The sequence below is a fragment of the Mixophyes fleayi genome, chromosome 2, assembly GCF_038048845.1.
Source record: "Mixophyes fleayi isolate aMixFle1 chromosome 2, aMixFle1.hap1, whole genome shotgun sequence".
Taxonomy (NCBI): domain Eukaryota; kingdom Metazoa; phylum Chordata; class Amphibia; order Anura; family Limnodynastidae; genus Mixophyes; species Mixophyes fleayi.
In genome coordinates, this window is record NC_134403.1 from 133,113,518 (window position 1) to 133,134,523 (window position 21,006).

General features: G+C 39.6%; 1 protein-coding gene across 1 annotated transcript in view; it reads left to right on the forward strand.

Annotated features, from left to right (window-relative positions):
• Nucleotides 1-1,019: 1,019 nt before the first annotated feature.
• Nucleotides 1,020-21,006, forward strand: part of TNFSF13B (TNF superfamily member 13b) — a 33,863-nt gene continuing 13,876 nt past the window's right edge. Inside the window, exons 1-3 of the mRNA XM_075198048.1 lie at nt 1,020-1,561; nt 4,151-4,223; nt 9,243-9,299. Coding sequence (XP_075054149.1) covers nt 1,253-1,561; nt 4,151-4,223; nt 9,243-9,299 — 439 coding nt within the window. The 5' untranslated portion in view covers nt 1,020-1,252. The remainder of the gene's footprint in view (nt 1,562-4,150; nt 4,224-9,242; nt 9,300-21,006) is intronic.

The following is a 21,006-nucleotide window of genomic DNA, read 5'->3' on the forward strand; positions in this document are numbered from 1 at the left end:
TATAATATATATATATATATATATATATATATATATATATATATATATATATATATATATAATATATGTATATACGTAGGCACACACAACAAATATGTTATGGGATCCCCTATTTTGTCAGTAATTATTAAAGTAATTATGCCTCTTCTATTAAAGGTTCAATTAACATATACTTACACATATTATAATATATATATATATATATTTATGTGTATATGTATTTATGTGTAATATATATATAATATATATTACACATATACACATAAATACACACATACATACTCCAAGTGAAAGTGGGACTTACCTAGGAACCCACGTTCAGCACAGCATCCCAGACAGTCTCTTCTGGTATTGCATTAGAGGAGCTGCTGCTGCACATGCGCAGCAGCTCCATTTCGGCCATCTTAGAATAGCCTAATGTACAGCAGCACCGCGACTGCTGTACATCAGGACAGCTGTCAAATTTTGCGGGGGGCGGTGCGCCTGCGTCAGGGGGGCCCCACAGCCGCAAAGCAAAAGCAACAGAATCGGATCACCAACTGACAGGTGATCCGATCAGATGGCGGCTGGTGGCCGGCGGCGGGGGGGCCCTCAGAGAGAGGGGGGCCCGGGGCACGTGCCCCCTGTGCCCCCCCCTTAATCCGGCTATGGATATGGGGCTTCAGTATCACAGTACATATGGGTACCTTTATTTAGGTATAGCCCTCTTTTCTCTCTGATTAATCAAAGGGTTCAAGTAAAATGAATGAGAAAATACTCATCTTAAACCATCAATGCAGCAACCTAATGCTTCAAAGGTCTGCTATATTAAGTATGGACTACTGAAAAATAAGGATAAAACGGGCTCAAAATTGAGTTTTATAATTTGCAACTGAATTAGCAAAACCTTTACAGATAGCAGATCAGACTTAACAAATGAATAATGAAACAATAGATGACATGCATGGGCTTCCTCTAATGTCAAATATTACTTCCTTTCTAAAAAGAAGAAGTTACTATAGATTAGTAGGTGACTGGCAAACATTACTGCATGATAAAACAGATAACAAACGTAAAACGTTGAAAAAGATCATATAAAAGAAAAGGCAGGCATGACGATCTATACTAGTAATGTGCGTGCAATCCCACTGGGTATACTGTTTACCATGGATTAAGCTGTGGTTTAGCACAGACCGTTCTCTTTCAGGATATGGATTACAAATGACAAAGACAAGTAATGAAACAGTTCCTAGTACTTTAAAGAAACCACAGAATGGATTCAGAAATGACACCCAGGAATTATTTTCTACCCATCACTGAGCGGAAAAAGATTTGTTACTGTTGTCACTGCTACTACCCAAAAGGAGTTGTGTATGCTGCATGTCTTCCCTTCACCATCCTTATCTTCTCATGTCTTACATCTGTATTCGTTTATAATGTCATTGCTTTGAAAACAGAACTTGCAACCATGCAAGCTGAGTTGAGAACATACAGAAAACTTGACAGACAGTCTTCCACTTTAGTGCTGGATAACAATGGAGCAAGCAGCGAGACACACTCCAACTGGGCAGAAGACAATCAGGTTAGTTTGTTACATGTTTGAGCTATACATAATATGGTCAGATCAAGAAAGGAGCAAATGGGGACAAACAAAGAAAATTAACAAAATATAATGGGTACAAAATAGAAACAATGGTTAGAGGTATTTTAGCACAGGGACCCAAGTGCCTTTAACTATGCCACTGAGTTTTGCCACAGTGGAGATGGCCATTTTGTCATCTCAATATTAACTTATGAATTTAGGAAGAATTACTGCATTCTGATGAGTATTGGTTCAGACGACAGAATGGCTAACTTCATTATGAAATAACTCAATGAGGCTGAAATAAGCAGTACATTTTGAGACATTGGGAAAACTTCAAAATAAAAAAAGAGATCCAAATAGACAACTAGGCATTGGTTTGATATATCATTTATGACCTCTGTATCCTCACAAATGTGAATATTGCAGACCTCAAAGTGCCATTTGCATACACTATCAAGACAACAAACAGCAAATGCAATGCATGTTAGATAGTGGACTACTAACTGCAAGTATGCTGATCCTTGTACTAAACCAGAAGCAGTGTGTGTTCTGCTATTAGCATTGTTATCATTCATCAATGTAAAGTTGTTGTTTGAATTGTTTCCTCCAACTCTTAGTGTCAAGAGACCAATTAGTGAACCAACCTTGCCACTAGTATTTAGCACTGTCTTACCTGGGGAAACAGAGTCTAATAAGTGTCCAGTCTGCATAAGGGACTCCCTCATGGAGGTAATAGGCTTCACCTTGAGACACCAAGAAGGCCACGGCCACCAGGCTTACCAGATAGCCAGCAGTTGACACTAGCACAGATGAAATCAGACACACGTCGAGGGTAAGGGCAAAAGTCCGGGTTTCAAGCCATCAGAAAAAGTCTGGCTCAATAATGTATGGCCAGGTACTAAACAGGCAGCAAGCACAGAAAAGGGCAGGAACAAGTTTGGTCAATAATATAGCACAGAACTAGCAAGATAGATACCTGTTGTTCATGCACACTGATATAAAAAATTAGTGCACTTTTAATGGCAGCGCTTGCTGACTTCAGGCTGCAGTTGCTGACTTCAGGCTGCGCACAGTGTCGGACTGGCCTGCCGGGGAGCCGGGGTATCCCCCGGGAGGCCCTGTTGCCTGATAACCCCGCCCTCTTTGTTGGTGAGGCAGAGCAGAGAATTACCGAGTTGCGGTCAGTCTACATATGAAACGGAGACTGTCAAACTAATCCCTGCCTACAGCCAGCACGTGAGAACACTTCCTGCTCCTGAGACAGAGAGAGGCAGAAATGCTTCACAGTGACACAGATCTCATATTACTCCTTCTGCTGTAGTTGCAGGCGTCCTGTAGTCATAAAGTTGCCATCCTAACTGCAGTGTGAGTCCGTGTAATCAGTAAGTAATAAATCGTGCAAACTTCTCTAGAGCTCTCCACTGTGTGACCTCGGAGGGAGGGAGATAAATTAGAATGGCTTCATTGCAATATACGTCTTCAGTGCCTCTATAAAAGGATCCTATTGCAGCTGACAAATGAATGGATTCCTAATAAACTAGTAACCAAATTCACTGTTTATATCATGTTCCATGTTTATTTGTTTTCAATCAATTGTGGGACTCTATTCCCTATAGAAGCATATCTTAATCAGAATAAAACACATTCAGACAGTTAGGTCCTTATAGGATTGCATCTGCTATATGCTTTAATATTAATGTTTTGCTTTTGTCCTTTGTAGTGGCATTGGATTATTATTGAGTGTACATTTTGTGGGTAGATCATTTTTTAGAGTCCTGTTTTTATTTGCCAGTGTCTAGAGTGTAATTAGATTTATGTAATATTTTAAATGTGCATATATTTTTATGCTAATAATTTTGTGGTCTCCATAGTGCTTCATGGATATATTAATTTTTAGTCTATACCCTTATATTGTGGTTTTCATATGATGAATGGTTGATCTCTAGTACTGTAGTATAGCATTTGTTTTCTGTGTACACTATGAGGGGAGAGAACACTAACCACAAAGAATGGACAGCACACAAATAGCTGATGATGATTGATTGTATTCAATTCATCCCTCCCCTTTCCCTGTCTCCCCTGTTTCACACAGTGCCCTCCATGCTGCATTTGCTCCCCTTCACTTACCTTCCTATTGACTTCTTTCTTCTCTTCTGTCTTTTCCTTCGCGGCTCCTCACTGCAAATTTCCTCTTTTTCTTTATGGACCATACTAAGGTGCTATACGTTGTCCTCCATGGCCTGACCCCATCCCCTTTAATGACTGACCACAACCCCTCTTACAGTTGGCCACACCCCATTGTAGTGGGCCCCTACCGCTGCATTTCCCCCGGTGGGCCCTTCATGTCCCAGTCCGACACTGGCTGCGCAGCTTGGTGTCAAAATAAGATAAGCTGAAACACAGCACAGGGGTAGGAGACCCTGAAGCAGGTAATGTCACTGCAAGTAACATGTCTTAGGTACAGCTTGAAGCAAACTCAGCCTCAGTCCACCTTATTTTAGGGTCATCTTAAATTCCCACATTCTTCACTTTTATATCCAGTTAATTTTATTCCATTACTCTACTCGGCCAATTTGCTATTTACAGAGAGAAAAATCACAAGATATTGACAACCTACTTCAAAAAAGTCGATCACGTAGGTATATATCTGAAGGAAAAGGTAAGCAAAAAAAAAAAAAAGCATTTATTTCATTGAGGTTTTTGCATTAATTCTGCAATCATGCCAATTTTACAGTAGTAATTGAGTATTTCCAGTTAAGTTCTGTCAATAGTGATTTGCTAGGCTTGGAATTTTAGTTAAGGCCAGGTAACAAGAACAGCCAAAAACTAAACCTTATAAAGTATTCTTCATATGTGATTACAAAATCTGTAAAAACATTTATACATTCTCTAATTTGCATATTTTAGCTTATATGAATGGATTATACACTTTTTCCCTCATTACCTAAGGTGGCTACAATCTACCTATTCCAGTGTTGGCTAACCTGTGACACTCCAGGTGTTGTGAAACTACAAGTCCCAGCATGTTTTGCCAATATATAGCAGCTTATTGCTGAAAGGGGATGCTGGGACTTGTAGTTTCACAACACCTGGAGTGTCACAGGTTAGCCAACACTGACCTATTCAATACATATTTTTGTATGTGGGTGATAATCAAGCCAATACAACAGCGTATAGATGATGAAATCAAATGATAATACATTTGCTTAATATGTAAATTTTGTATCGACATGAAATCAGACTGAAATTGCCTGAGCTTGTGTATTGTAATTCTGTGATTGGAATCCAATGATCTTAAAGCTACTCTAAGTACAGTTGCCCAGTCTTGTTTAAAAGTGGTTCTTGTTTAAAACCATTTTTTGGAATCTGCGCTAAAATTTTAAATTTGATGGGATTCAAGCTAAATTCCAGCAGGGAGAACAGGATTACCATGTTCGAGCTGGTTCAGCAGTGTTCAAGTAGGTTCTATCATGTCTGAGTCATCTTAAACATGTTCAGGCTTAGTGGCTACTTTTGTATAGCATTTTAACAATTTACTAGTACAAACCTCAAGTTAAAACACAGTAATGCTTGCAGTTCAAATAAAAAAAATGTTACATTTTGTAGCATTTTTAACTATTTCAGCTGAAATATACAACCTTTTATAGTTTTATTTTAACATTTTTAAGAACCTCTTAGGCAAGCTGTGAGCCATAAACTTAGAATGCGACCTGCAACAGTCTATCTGTAAAATCATACGGCTCAAATTAATCACACCACACATATTGTGCTCCATTAATGGTAGTGGAACAGGAACGCAAGACTCCATTCAGTAAATTATCTGTACTAAATGGAAACCAGTCCAAGACTGTAGTCATGCAGCCCAGTACATGCACTTTCATAGGACATAAAACTAGCTGATCTAAATGATTCTCATCTATATGATGTGATTCTAACATCCATCCAGGTATTGATGTGATTGTACAGAAATGCAGTTAGTTTGTTTCCAAACTAATAAGAAATGTTGCTTTAGTGGATGGCTTCAATATTACCTTTTACACTAGCTTATCTCCATACTTTCATACACCTGTCCTCTTTAGCACTAAAAGTTATTCTGGTATTTATTTCTTACATACCAGGAGTATTAATTACAAATGTAAAAAAATTCTACAGAAGTACATCACATTTTAAAGTGTGCCTTACATTCTTTCTAGATGGTAAATAGACATCAATGTATATTTTTACATTTGCATAAGGATGTAAGGTTATGTATTTCAGCAAACTCAAGTCAATATTCTAAATAAATACATAAACAATAATGAGAAAAGACAAATCTCAAACATATTTCATGATTATCTTTGTTAGAATCTAATAAGAGCCTACATTCTATTGGCTGTTGTTTTCCAATTGTCTTTTCTAGACTGTAGGGAATGATAGCACCCTATTTACTTGCAGCATATACAGGACAGTACGTTGTTTCCTGAAAACTATATATCCTTTGTCCGGTAATGACGAAGGGCTGGATAATTTCCCCAAAATGTGCTGTAAATATTATGCAATTAAATGTGACATATTATCTTCAACACATAGGTGAAGTCATAGTTCTTCTTTTTTGGTTACATATTGGTGGATGATAGAGGAGTTCTTTCAATTATAAGAAATGTGGGATCCAGTGAGATAGCAAAACAGTATATTCAAGCATTTGCCCTTTAGCTATAGCTGTAGCTCATGACAATCATTATACCTATATCTTCATGTAGTTATAAAAATGCAACCACAGTTGTTCAAATAACAAAATGTTTCAGTGATATTCTGCTGCTGTGGGGATGTAACTCTTCCCCAATTTTGAACTATAGCCATATTGAAAGACATCCACTGTGTGCTTTGGAAGTCTATAGATATAAATGGTATACACTTTATCCTTGGACCTGCAGAAATCTGGCCCCTTAAAACATTTGAAAATCATATTAATTGGTCCATGAAACTGCACATTTGTAGTTGCTTTTTGTTTTAAGTCAGTGATGGAGAATCTTGTTGTGCTCATGACTAGTTCCTCCAGAAATTGGATTGCACATTTCTGTTACCTAGTTTTGAGGGTGATAGGATCCCAGTTAATTTTTGGGAAAGAAAATGATTCACCCAATATTGAATCTTATTTTTGGATCCTAGGGCCTGATTCATTAGTAAACATAAAACAAAAATAATATGCATTTTTTAAAAAAAAACAAAAAAAAGCACATGGAAACGGGCATTGACGTCCAGATTCAACAAGGAGCGGATGTGAAGATACGTCTGTTGATGAATATGGGTCTAGGTCAGCTTTGCTCTAACAGAGAAGACACTGCAGGATATGTCTAATACATATGTAGAATATGAAGTCGCAAAAGAACGCACAGAATAAAAAGAAAATTCAGTTAATGTCACCTGTTAATAAAATAGTCATTAATGACAAAATATATAAAAAAAAAAAAAAAAAAATCCCCCCCCCATAAAATACATTTATTAGTATGTTATGAATGTCTACTGTACATAAAATATATTTTTACAGTGGATCTTGATTGCAAACACATGTTCTAGCATGAAAACACAGACGTCATCACTAGTAATCAGCACCTACACCAGACCTGTAGCTGATGCAAGTAATACGACTGAAAATCACATACCTTTTGAGATGCCCAAAGCTTGAATTTGATGCTGCTTGACACGCCCTTAGTGCACATTGTCTACATGCATATGCCCATTCCCCTCCCTGTTCCGTCCCTGAAATCATAAGCTGTCATAAGAGTCCTTTGCTCTCAAAGATGAATTGGAAGCTGCTGTGTTCTGTGGCTATGGTCCAGTTCTGAGCATGTGCAGAGTAATTGTGCGCATTATACGCAAAGTACAGCCATTTACACCCCTTAATGTATCAGGCCCCTATTGTTTTGAGAGCTTTATGTTTATACAAGTGATATATGAAACAGAATGATCATTAATGTGCCTTTGTACATTAGCATTTAGGGACTTTGGAGTAATCCTGTATGGCAAACATCTTTTAACATTTGAGAATTTCCTAGATTGGACAGGTCTTGCCATAGCATTTCCATGGGCTTTTGACTTACTAATTCTAAAAACAGGATCACAGTGGTTGGAGTACCAATACAGTCTGCACAGCAGGGTTACCAGAGGACAATCAGTAAAAATGTAGTGAAATTGCTATGTGCAAAGAAGTACCATGCCAATAGTTGTGTGAGACTGCAAGTTAAAGAAATAATTCTTATCTTCTCGAATTCTCTTACACAGTGCATTGAAAAAGTATTTAGCCCCCAACACATTTTTATCATTTTGTTGTGAATTTGAAATACATTAAGGTAGAATATGTTTTCACTGATCCATTCAATGCTGTGAATTTCGGCAAATGCAGGAGCTTTGCCTACTCCGGAATTACGGGAGAGTAGGCGAGTATGAATTAGTAACATCAGTATGTATCAATGTATAACCAACATTCCCAACCTACCGAGACATTAAAATTTATAGCATTTTCATTTAATAAATCTACCTATTTTCCTCCCTTTTAAAAAGTTAAGTACAATAACTAGTGTGTTTATACTAAATATGTCCACCATGCTCAATTTCACTCCTCTGCAACATGTTGCTATGGTAGGAGGGAAGTGCTTCTCTAACTGCAGAAGTGCCTCATTTAGGAGCAAAGCAAAAAAAAAATGTGCAAATTTGCTGCTAGACAAAACATGTTGCAATGCAAGGAGTTCAAATGCAGTTTTTCTTGCATATAGTACACAAATACTGGACAGCTTTATTTTTACACTGCTAGGACATGCCTCCTGCCAAGTCTAAATCTAAAATATTTAACATTTGCCCCCCTGCAGAGCAACATGGTTGCAAAGGTGCAAATTTGATACATTTATTGCACTACTCCTAACTGTACATGAGCATGAGGCTCAAAGTAACAGCAGAAACACTATTAGGGCACATGTTGGAAGGCCTTTAGCTGTGTGTTATGGAGTGTGGTAGTAAAACTTTAATTTTTAACAGAGCTGCAGTGGAATATCAGGTTAACACTGAACCATACTTGCCAACTTACAGTTTCTGTCAGGTGGCAAGTGTGGGAAGGGTCGTGGTAATGCCATCACTTCACCGTAACCCCGTCCCCTAATACAATTTGTGGAGGTTAAGGGCAATGCTTAATGGCGCAAATTGTGTCATTAACCTTTCTAGTGCAATGTTACTCTCAAGCAACACGAACTTCGCATTACTTCCATGTAATAACGCTTACATTTTTGTTCTTTCCTTGGCAGAGGTGCTCTCAAGCAACATTTAAATGTGTGTTTACAGTAGTCACTTGTTTCAGAAGTTCCAATATTGATCACTTTTATGGTGTATGAATTCAATACTAGATGGTGTATAATTTCAATGCTTACCAAATAAAGGGTTAAGCTCCACCACACCAAGTCACTGCATGTTAGAAAACTTTGCCCAACAAATGAAAAAAATCTTTTGGTGTAATTTATTAACTCAGACCCTTACTCAGTACAAAAATGTGTAAAAATTCAGAATGAAATAAATATAGCAAACATTTTTTTCACAAAGGAGTATATGTACTGAACATGTAGATGAAAAGAACATAGAATGTAGAAGTCAAGAACAGTGTTTTACCGAATTGAAATGTTCTTATCGAGAATCAACATTTTTTTGCTTTCAGTTTTCCATTCCTGCTTGCAACTAATTGCAGACAAATCAGGAAATGTTCAAGAGGAAGGTTTGTAATGCTTGTTCTTTTTTTCTTCTATTCTTATGTTTTTCAAGTAGTTCATTGTGTCAATATAAGTCAATGATTAGAGCTTTGAGGCTTTTCTGGATGTTTTCAATTACAATATACAATTAAAGTGCTGTATTGGTTTAGAGCTAGGTTCTAGGTTGTAAGGATATGTTTTCGTAGACACATGCTGCAGATCATGTCAGCTATCTTAATACTGCATCGGGATGTTCCCACATGAATAAGTAATGCAGAACTCCCTTAATTACAGCTACTTCACCATTGGAATGTGTTATAGCCCCGTCATTCCTCCTTTCCCTTTATGTTACATAAGAGAACAGAGAACAGAGTACTTTGTAAAGCCATGAGTGTAGAAGGGCTAAACCTCTGCATACAGGCAAGAAGATTAAGCCAATGTTGAGTGCTTGGGTATAGGGGGATTTAATCTTTGATATTAAATAAAATGGAAATTGGGCATCAATATTAAAAAACAGCAACCAGCAATCTGTGTGCAGATGTATATTATTTACACCTTCCAAATCAGACAGATTTTCTTTAACCAGACAAAATGTCATATAGCCATAACCCAACCTGTGGCATTAAAGGAGTTGCCATCTTTAGGAACACTTCTCCCTTTTAAATTAGAGATGTTCACTGACCCCCGTGTTTTTGGTTTTGGCTTTGGATTTGGCAAAACCACCCTCACGTGTTTTGGTTTTGGATCTATTTTTTTTTTTTTTTAAAACTTGCTAAAATATGCTTAATTCATATATTTTGCCTTTTTTTTGTTCCTATATTATTATTTACCCCAATAACATTAATTTCCAGTCATTTTCAGTCAATTTTGACCACCTCATAGGTCACAATATTATTTTCATCCAAAGACTGCAGCGAGCTGGCTGGCTACTAAGCGACAGAGCAATGGCACAAACACAGAGCAGTTCATAGCACATCTAGGAAACATTACCACACAGCAGTAGCAGAAAAGAAAGTTGAGCAAGATGAAATTGTCTTTGGGCCCTCCCTTATGTTGGATCTTAAAAAGGACATGCACACTTTAACAAATCAAGCACTTCAGCGACAAGGAGTGCCACTTTTGTGGCTGAAGTGCTTCGTTTGCTAACAAAACAAGCTACCAATGGGCTTAAGGCAGCTAAGCTAACAGTGCTGTTAATGAACTCTACAGTGACAAGTCCTGCACCAGTGGAAGTAGTTATTGCCAATGATATGAAGAAGGCCATTATCATGCCTGGGTATAAGACCTAAAAATCTATCTCTTATGTGTGGAATTATTTTTACCCAAATCCTGACAACAGTTTTCTAGCCAGTTGAGATAACTCCTCCCCTATCCAGAATAACTCTGAAGAATCCTTGAACGTTAGGCCAGCTGCTGCTGCTCATGCTGCTGGGGGTGGATCTTCAACCCAGAAGCAGACCAAGAAGAAGACTACTAGTAGATTACAACAATTGACTGTTAAACAATCCTTTGCAAGAGGAAGCAAGTATGAAAGCTGTCACCCAGTCACACAGCGGATCACAGGCGCCATGGTGACTATGCTAGTAGTAGATCTGCATCCAATATCCACCATTAATTCAGCAGCTTTTAGACAGTTAATTTAGGTCCTGTGTCCCTGTTACCAAATTCCATCTAGATACCATTTTACTAGACAAGCCATTCCTCACGTTGTACCAGAAGGTTACAAAAAAGAAAATTATTGGGCTACAAAATGCCATTCCAACCACTGTACACTTAACCACAGATATGTGGACAAGTGGAACTAGGAAAACTAAAGATTATATGACTGTGACAGCCCACTGGGTTGATGAATCGCCTTCAGCAGCAGGAACAGCAGCAGCATCTAACAAACAGCGGCAGATCTTCCAGAGCCAGGATACTCTGTGTATCAACTGCTTCACTAAGGCATACCGCTGACAACCTTTTTGAAAAACTAATGGCTGTCATTGCAACATGGCTTATCCCATTTGGACTGTCCTGAAGATATGTGATTTCTGATAATGCCACCAATATTGTTAGAGCATTACGGCAGGGAGAATTCCATCACATTCTCTGTTTTGCTCACACAATCAACTTGGTGGTACAGAGCTATTTAAAAAAATGACAGTGACATACAGGAGATGCTGTCTGTATGCCAAAATATTTCAGGTCATTTTCAGCATTCTGCAATAGCATGTAGGAGATTGTAGCAGCTGCAAGAAGAATAGAATTTGAGGGGGATTGTACTTTAGTCCAGTGCAGTGGAGAATACTTTTCATGGTGTGCAAGGTGCTGAAACCGCTGGAAGTAGTCACCTGTGAAGAGAGTGCAGACACTGTTAGCTTGAGTCAAGTGATTCCCCTAATTAGACTTTTTGAAGAGCAGCTAGAGAAATTGAAGGAGGAAATGAAACAAAGCAATTCCGCTAGCTATGTCGGACTTGTAGATCAAGTACTTTCTTCACTTCACCAGGATCCAATAGTTATCCATATCTTGAAATCGGATCACTACATTTTGGCAACTGTGCTTGATCCTGAGTTTAAGAGCTATGGCTTCTATTTCTTCCCAACTGACCCAGATTTCAAGAGATGCAATGAGCTCCTGGTCCGCAAGCTAAAAGCTCAAGTCGTACATGACACGTCTCCTCCTTCAGTTTCTCTGGCTAGGAAAAAACTAAGCTTTCCCAAGACACCCAGTGGTGATGCAGATGAGACAGCACAACATTTTGACATCTGGTCTGGTCTAAAAGAGTTGCCCAAAAATCATGACAGCTCTGCATTTAAATGAACTACAAATTCCACGAGAAAGGTCATTACCAGCAATTACATCAAATTTCTGTAATGGTGGATTCCAGTGCGAATGAATTAATATTGTGCGAGGATGATGGACACACTGATGAGGGTGAGGATGAGCGTGAGGATGATGATGTTGTAGATTGCAGGTGCTGGTTGTAAAGATACCAGGTTTTCTGGCCCAATTCTACCCACTTCACTCTGGCTGGCCACCCAAGGGTGCCTTCCTAGGCTAGGGAACCCTACCCAGTACCTTCTAAGGTTCTTATTAGTCACTTAGGCAAATGCAGTTAGAAAAATACAACAGTACATTTACTGAAACAAAAACAATCACTAGAATATTATGTACACACAGTAAATGCCAGGCAGGTTTACCACATCATCTGTCCCTTACCCCAATAGCTTAAGGAGCTACAGTCACCAGGATGTCCTGACTTAAAGACCTATGGAGTTCTTCTCTTAGCTGCAGCTGTAGTCCATTGGTAGGGAACTAAAACTCAAAACCAGCTACATTGCATCTGCCATGAATCAAATCCCAGAATGAATATCACATCACCCCCCTGAAGTGGCTCCTTATATCTAATGTCAAATTTCCACCGTGTTTTCCCCTATATGGTCAAGCCCCTGGGCCTCTCCTTGTTAAACATTTGTGAGTACTGGACAAGGGGGGTTGGAGAGGGGAGTGGAGATGAGCTGTACTTCTACAGAACCTCCCCTGCTAGATTGTAGACCAAACGTCTGGAGTAGTCTTGTGAGAACAATGGATACTGATTAGCCTTACCAGTATCTTGCAACCTGATCCCTACCCATAACCCCCCTGGCTTCACTTTAAAGACAATGAATAAGAACCTCATTGCCACATCAACGATATACAATAACCAATATACATTTTTACAATGAGCTACAATGTCCCTGTCACACGCCGGTCCAATAGCTAGGTACTAGCGTTGTGACTTGCCCTTTAAGAACTATGTTGTTGCTTGCTTTCACTTCAGAGTCTCTACCTGTCAATAGGTGTTTCTCGTTATATTGATTGGGATCTTCTTCTGAAGCCTATTGGTCCTAGGGGACTATTTCAAGTTCCCGTAATCATGGACTCATTGTCTGATCTTCGTATTACTCACAATGCCGTGGGTTCTGGCTGCATATCAGATCTTTGGCCTATCTGCTGGATGCTATCTGTTGCCTAAGTTACCTGTCATCATTGCTCTCCATCGGCTCCGCTGTATGTCAGTTCGTGGTTTATCTACAAGCTGAAGTTACGTGGTGTCATTCATCTGCACACAGAACTATTCGTGAGTTGTCTACTACACCTGCGCTCATGTTGATTGGCTCCAGTACTATTCTACTCGGCTGTCTATGTTGCGGTATGCTATGTTGAACTACAGTCATCTGTGGTTCTATGTCTGGCACGGCTATTATTATTCTGCTGATTATTATTGCTGGACTGTTAATATGAATATACTGCTAAGCCGGGAGCCTCTACTTCAATACAAGTTGTGTGCATTACCAGCTGTCGTCTAATTGTGATGAACTCTTGCTTACCTGTTAACCGGATCTCCTGTGACCTGTAGTTCTACGCTCAGTTTGGATTTCGTTATCACGCTGTACTTCTAGGCAACACCTTCCTGCTTGTTACCAGTTATGTCCAAGTTCCTGGATAGCATATAACGTTCTTTGTTCCGCTATATGAACTATTGTGATAATTATAACCACCTGCTAAAGTGAATCATATTATACGTTTGGATCAGCCAAGTCTACATACTATTCGCATCGGACTTTTAGCTGTGTCAGTGGTTCACCTTCATCTGCTGTGTGTTTTTCGTGTGGGATCCAAGTGTTCTATTACCATCTAGCGTTGAACTGTTATATTGTCTATTTTGCATGCTGTTGCCATTGGTTACCAACTGAAGTGCATCTGTGATTACGATTGTATTTTATTATAACTACTGTTGTATCTTCTATCAATATATCAAGTTGCAACACACTACCATCGTTTGTGTTATTGTTCCTTGTGATGCTCTCAAGTTAAGAACTTCAATTCCACTGTGTCCTGTCTCCACCACCCTCTACTATTACCATCTAAGTAGAGGCTGGGGATCCATAATTATCCTTAGCCGTGACAGTCCCCTTATGCACATGTAATTAGATACTGCAGTTGTACTCTGTTGAGCTGGGGAACAAAAGCAAGGGCTATAAAAAGTACTTGCTACAATCCACATTATGTGAGAAACGGGGGACAGGCTTGTTAAAGTGTTATCAAACTTGTTTCGTCACACTGGGATCTAGCTGAGAGAAGGGAGCTCGCTGATGCTGGTAACTGTCATGAATCTCGCCGGTGCCTCAAGCCTCTGCGACTCACTATGCCCGCAGGACGCGTCCCAGCCATCTCAATGATGACCGGGACGTCACTTCCTGTTTTCGCTCCAGCTGTTGCCTAGGCAATGGTCTGGACGCTGTAGTTTCTAGCGCCGTGTACCAGCATTAAGGGCAGCCGGGCGCGTGCTCAACTGATTAATTAATTTATATTAATTAATCAGCCCCTGAGGCTGATTACCCCCTGCTGGGCTCCTCTGCTGCCATTGGCCAGTCTCTGTATATAAGGCAGGGAGGGCTTGGCCTCCCTGCTGGTTATAGTTCTCAGACTCTGTTTGCTGACCTGCTCCTGTGCCCTTTATCTGCTTTTGGATTGGATTTCTCGTGTATGACCCTTGGCCTTGTTTATTGGACTTTGATTCTTTGCCTGTTGCCCTGACCTTTGCTTCGTTTCTGAACCCTCCTCATTTGCTGCCAGCCCTGACATCTTGCCTGTTTCTGACTACGGTACCTGCTTCGGACCTAAGACCTTGGCCTGTTTCCTGACCACGCTTGATTCTCTATTCCCCACTACTCTGCGCTACGGTACGTTCATGAACTTGTACTGCTCTGAGTTTAAGACCTGGGGGCATACGAGTACCTGCGAGCATAGCGAGCTCTACGGGAAATGCGGCTGCTATAGGTGGAGACCTTGCCATCTTGTTCTACAAGTTTATGATAAGACCGAAAGCCGTAACAGTATGCTTGTTAATAATTTGGGTAGAATGGCATGTTGGCAATTTTACATTTTTCTACAGTAAACTTACAATGACTTAAACCCACTATGCCCTTGAGCATAGGTATTAGTAGATGACGTAGAAGGACTAGTATCATCATGACTGCTGCCAGCAGCTGGATGCCATATAGATGGCACTGGAGGCTGACAAGAACATTGCTACCCTTTCTGTTTCTGTGTGAGCAATGACAATGGCACTGGAGACTGATAAGAACACTGCCACCCCTCCTGTTTTTGTTTGAGCAATGACGCTGACCAATTGCACTGGAGTCTGACAAGGTTGATCCTACCCCTTCTGTGTCAGTCTGAGAAATGATGCAGATCTCCGTGGAAGTCGATAGTTATGGAATCCAAAACTCGTGAGATCCGACGAAGCGTCAATGACGTTTTTCCTCAATTTCAGTTGCGAGGACGTTCGAAAGTACCGAGCCGGCTCGGATTGCCTAAGTTCGGGGGGACTTGGATTTCAAAAACAGAGCCTAAGCATCCCTACTTTAGATAAGCACTCTGATGGGAACTCCAGCTGATAGCAGCTGCCAGAGTGTTTTCTTCCACAGAAGGAGGAGCACTACAGTTTCTTTGTAGATAGACCTAAATGTTATATTTTATAAGATGAAAAGTATGGCATGTGAATGTGGTACCTGATTAGATGGCTGCGGCACATGTCGTATCAGGTACCACGTTTAATATGTGCACAGTTGAGTTTTATGATCATCTCTTTGTACAGCAATAAAATCTATCTGTATCCGCTTGTAAAATACTGTGATCATGCATCTGTCACCTGATAACTGTGACCGTCTTGGGGAAAACAGAACAGCTCTATTCACAGCAAGATGAATAAATGCCACTTTAGGGGTCCCAATCGTGTTAATTACCCCAACTCCCACAGCCCAAGGGAGTCAGGTAGAGCCCAGTACTTTTTAGTGTGGGGCTGGTACCTTCTGGGAGAGGAACAGCATGTTGTTTTTTGCACTTCATCATCATCACTTTACTCCCCCACCATCCCTCTACCCAGCCTGCATTTATTTATAATTAAAGGGCATTATTTTGGTTCATTAAAGAGTCTGACTATAGCCGATCTCCACCCTTTATCAATACAATAATTTTGCTCTGCAAAATGAAATCTCGTTTCTGCTCTACTCTGCAAAGTGAGGTGCACTAGTGTCCCTACTCCTTTGTTGACTAGGAACATCCGTACTCTGCCCAACTCCTCTCTTTTGTCTGTGTAAACGTCCCTTCCTCTGGAAATGCACCCATCTTACTTTGCAGACAAAATGTATGCAAAGTGAGGCACATAGCAGGTCATAATGTGTATTTTGTCTGTAGAGCTGCTGTTTTAAACTTTGGAAATGACCTCCTCTATTGCAATACAACTATATCCAGAGAACAGGTTTGTGTCATATCTAAGTGAAATTGTCACGACTTGCCTGGCAGCTCCTAACCTGGACTATCAGACTTTACTATGTTGTGTTCATTTTGTGTCTTAGCAGCAGTACCTCTGCTCACCAGAGGTGCTGCTATTGTGCCTGTTGTGCTCCTAGTACCTTAGGAGTTAACACTGTTCACTAATTATTCCATGCACCTGGGTGTGTTCTAATTTCCCTTTATATACCTGTCACTCCCAACACACATAGCTGGTTATTGATGTCATATCCTGTGGTTACACCCTGTGATTCTTCCTCCTGCATTGTTCCTGTAATTCTACTGCATTAGGATCTCATCATTCATTCTGCTGATCTGTTTCATTTGTGAACCTGGGACTTACCTGTGCATTTCCCTGTATATGCTGCCTGGAATCTTCCCTCACCTTTCATTTACCTGCAACTGCTGAATATCTGGTATTTCTGCAAACTTATGATTTCATCACCTGTTTATATTTGCCAGCAATACACATTGTTTGTTTCTTCACCTATTCATGGCTCTTTAGCTGTATTTCTACATTGTATCGTGACAGAAATAAATATAAACATCTCTGCCTGATGATGTAAAGGCATGGCTGAAGAAAACCAGAAAGATAGAACTAAGTGTGACAGGATGGACCGCCTATGCCACCCTGTCTGTTGTTGCTGGGAACCGGCTGGGCTTACTTTGCCACCGTCCCCTTTCATTATCCCAAATGCGCCCTCTTGCCGAGTAGGAGGGGCTTACACGAGCTGCCACCACTGGACTCCTTACCGACATCCAGTACCGGGTTTCTTCTGGGTAAATGATGCTGCTAGCGTATTTCATTGCTGGTGTAGCTGGGCTGGTACTCCCCTGCTGGCCTATCACATTAAACCAGGGCTGCTGAGTAGCAGGGAGAGCGGTGGTACTGGAAACGCTTGGGTCCAAACCTCAGAGACAGCCGGAGAACGGATTAGATTTAGAGTCTAATCTGTAGATCACAGGAATACAGCAATATTGAAGATGTTTCCAAGCAGGTCTTTGATGAAGCAAGATGGTTTATTTGCTCACACTGGTTTGAGGTACCAGTGATCAAGTCAGATGTTGAAATCAGAAAAACACTTACATGCTCACACAGCTCATCTTTTATACAGCTCAGAAATAGTCTATTTTTAGAATCAGGAAGTACCCTGCTTCCCAAAACATAGATTTACATGCATTTCAAGGCTAACAAAATTCTAGAAACGCTGTGATGTCCTGCACCTGGTTTTCAGATGCAGAGAAAACCAGGAGCCAGTCTTAATTAAAAGTTCCTGCCTTCAATGTTGGACCTTCACACATCAAAAAATCTAATTAACATGTGGCCTTTCATCAGACCGTTCGGAATACATATTCACACAGAACAACAAAAACCAAACACAAGCTAGTTTCCCACATCACAATACACCAAAGGCTTGGTAAACACAGGCTCATTGTATCAGAGATATACATCAGAAATAGGCATATCCTATAGCAAGGTTAAACAAGAGACAAATATCTTCCCCTGGTCTCAGAAATAACGATTTCCTATCTCACCATACACTCAATATCAAAAAGAAGTGTACGTGCAATTACATAAATAAGTGCCCTGCGCTATTTGTTTTAAATAAATTTTTACCAAAAGTTATTTAATAGTGATCCAGTCACACTAAGTTTTTAGTAAAAGTTACAAGTGGGCATGTTCAAGCCCAAATCATCTGAATGTGGAAAAACACATTAATCAATCATCCAACTGCCAGACCTCAGTTCCTCTTTTCTCTCACAAGTAGTCTGTGCTGCTTAGTAATGTTGCTATTGATTTCAGGCAAGATATTTAAATTTTATGATATTATGATAGATATATATATATATATATATGTGTGTGTGTCCATGCACTTTTTATTAACACTATTTGTAGACAGTATCTCCTCCTTGGCTGCTAGCTTTAGTTTCTTTCAGATAAGTGAAAAAATGTGTTGGTTCTATAACATCATGCCCAGCTTTCTATATATACTGTGGTTATTTAATTTATATTGATGTGCTCGTAAAATCCATGCGTAAAATGCTTAAAACAACATCATTTGATTTTGCAATATATCATTGACAACTTTAGTTAAATAAAGCTAGATACTTTATGTCTTGGTAAAACCATGTTGCAAGGTTATTATTTTGAGTTTCATTTGTGTCCATTAAATAAAATATGTGCACTAATAAATTGAATTAAATATGTGTAGGATATATTAAATGAAATTATTATATTGGAGTACTTTATTGAATTACCTCTTATGCTGCATTGTGACTAATGTTTGTGTGTGGCTGTTATTGTTTTTCTGTTTTGTGGTTAATTTTTGCATGCTGAATATTAAGTGTGGATTTTAGCAAACAATACACGTAGTTTCACCTTATCACTTACTGTATAACACAGGAACACAGTAAAAAAAAGCAAGTGCAAAGGGGGTGTATAAATCAGAACATATATATTGCATATATCTTGCTATTTGTCTGGCTTCAGACAGATAATAGTATGCAAGGGACAAAGGTCAAAGTAATTCATGAATTAATTGATCATATAAAGCTAAGACCCTATACAACTGAAGATATTAAATAGCAAAAATATTTCATAGTTTTTAATTAAAGGAAATTTATTGCCATTCAAATGGCAAAGGTGCAGGTCACCATATTAGTGTTAAGAGAATATAAGAAAAAAATGACAAACTCCATCCTTAATTCTAGCTTGCCTTTTAGCACATACATCTAACAATGTGTTCCAATCAGAACTGTTCATGACTAAGTCATTCACCCTACAATTACAGTAGGTTGCTTTATCTGGCTGGATAGTGTTTGTTCAGAACTATTCTTTGTATGAAAATGGTATAAACTAAGTTTATATATGTTATGCTTTACATTATTTATTCCCCGCAGTGTCCTACTGTATACCTGAACTTTTAAGAACCACTAAATAAAATGTAATAATCCTAACCCTATCAGGACAATAATGAAATAATATGTTACAGTTGCCATGATTTATTCTAATATCTGAATTGATCAAAATAATGTCTACCAAATCACTGTGTGTAAGCAAGCAATTGGTGCCCTGTTATCACAAAAGAGCAACCAGCTTTCTTTTTTACCCAGTAAAAAGTTCCATGGACTTTAATACCTGGACTAAAATGTCTGGGCAAATATAAATTTAATATACACTGATCAGCCACAACATTAAAACCACTGACAAGTGAAGTGAATAATATTGATAATCTCATTACAATGGAACCTGCAAAGTAGTGGGATATATTAGGCAGCAAGTGAACATTCAGTTTTTGTAGTTGAAGCATTGGAAGCAGGAAAATAGAGCAAGCATAAAGATCTGAGCGACTTGACAAGGGCCAAATTGTGATGGCTAGACTGGGGTCAGAGCATCTCCAAAATGGCAGGTCTTGTGAGGTGTTCCCAGAATGCAGTGGTTAGTACCTACCAAAAGTGGTCCAAGGAAGGACAATCAGTGAACTGGTGACAGGTTCATGGGTACCCCAGGCTCATTGATGCGCATGGGGAGCAAAGGCTAGTCCATTTGGTCAAATCCCACAGAAGAGCTACTGTAGCACAAAATGCTGAAAAAGTTAATGATGTAAGAAAACCCATTGCGTCACAAGTTTGCTGGGTATGGGGCTGTGTAGCCGCAGACCGGTTAGAGTGGCCATGCAGTCCCCTGTCCACTGCCAAAAGTGCCTACAATGGGCACATGAGCTCCAGAACTGAACCATGGAGCAATGAAGGTGGCCTGGTCTGATGAATCACATTTTCTTTTATATCATGTGGATGGCCAGGTGAGTGTGAAATGGAACCAGGATGCACTATGGGGAGAAGTCAAGCTCGTCTGAGTGATGATCTGGGCAATATTCTGCTGTAAAACCTAGGGTCCTGGCATTCATGTGGATGTTACTTTAACACATACCTCCTACCTAACATTGCTGCAGACCAAGTACACCCCTTCATGGCAGTGGTATTCCCTGATGGCAGTGGCCTCTTTCAACAGGATAATGCACTCTGCCATACTTCAAAAATTGCAAGGAATTGTTAAAAGAACATCACAAAGCGATCAAGGTGTTGACTTCAAATTCCCCAGATTTCAATCTTATCAAGCATCTGTGGAACGTGCTCCAAAAGAAAGTCAGAGTCATGGAGGTAACAACTTGTAACTTACAGGACTTAAAGGATCTGCTGCTGATGTTTTGGTGCCAGATACTACAAGACACCTTCAGTGGAGTCCATACCTCAACAGGTTATAGCTGTTTTGGTGGCAAAAGGAGGACCTACACAATATTATGCAGGTGGTTTTAATGTTGTGGCTGATCAGTGTATATACCTTACTTGATCAAAGTAATACTGCTCACAATAAATGTGTTTGAACACCTTTGTATAAATTTGCAACCT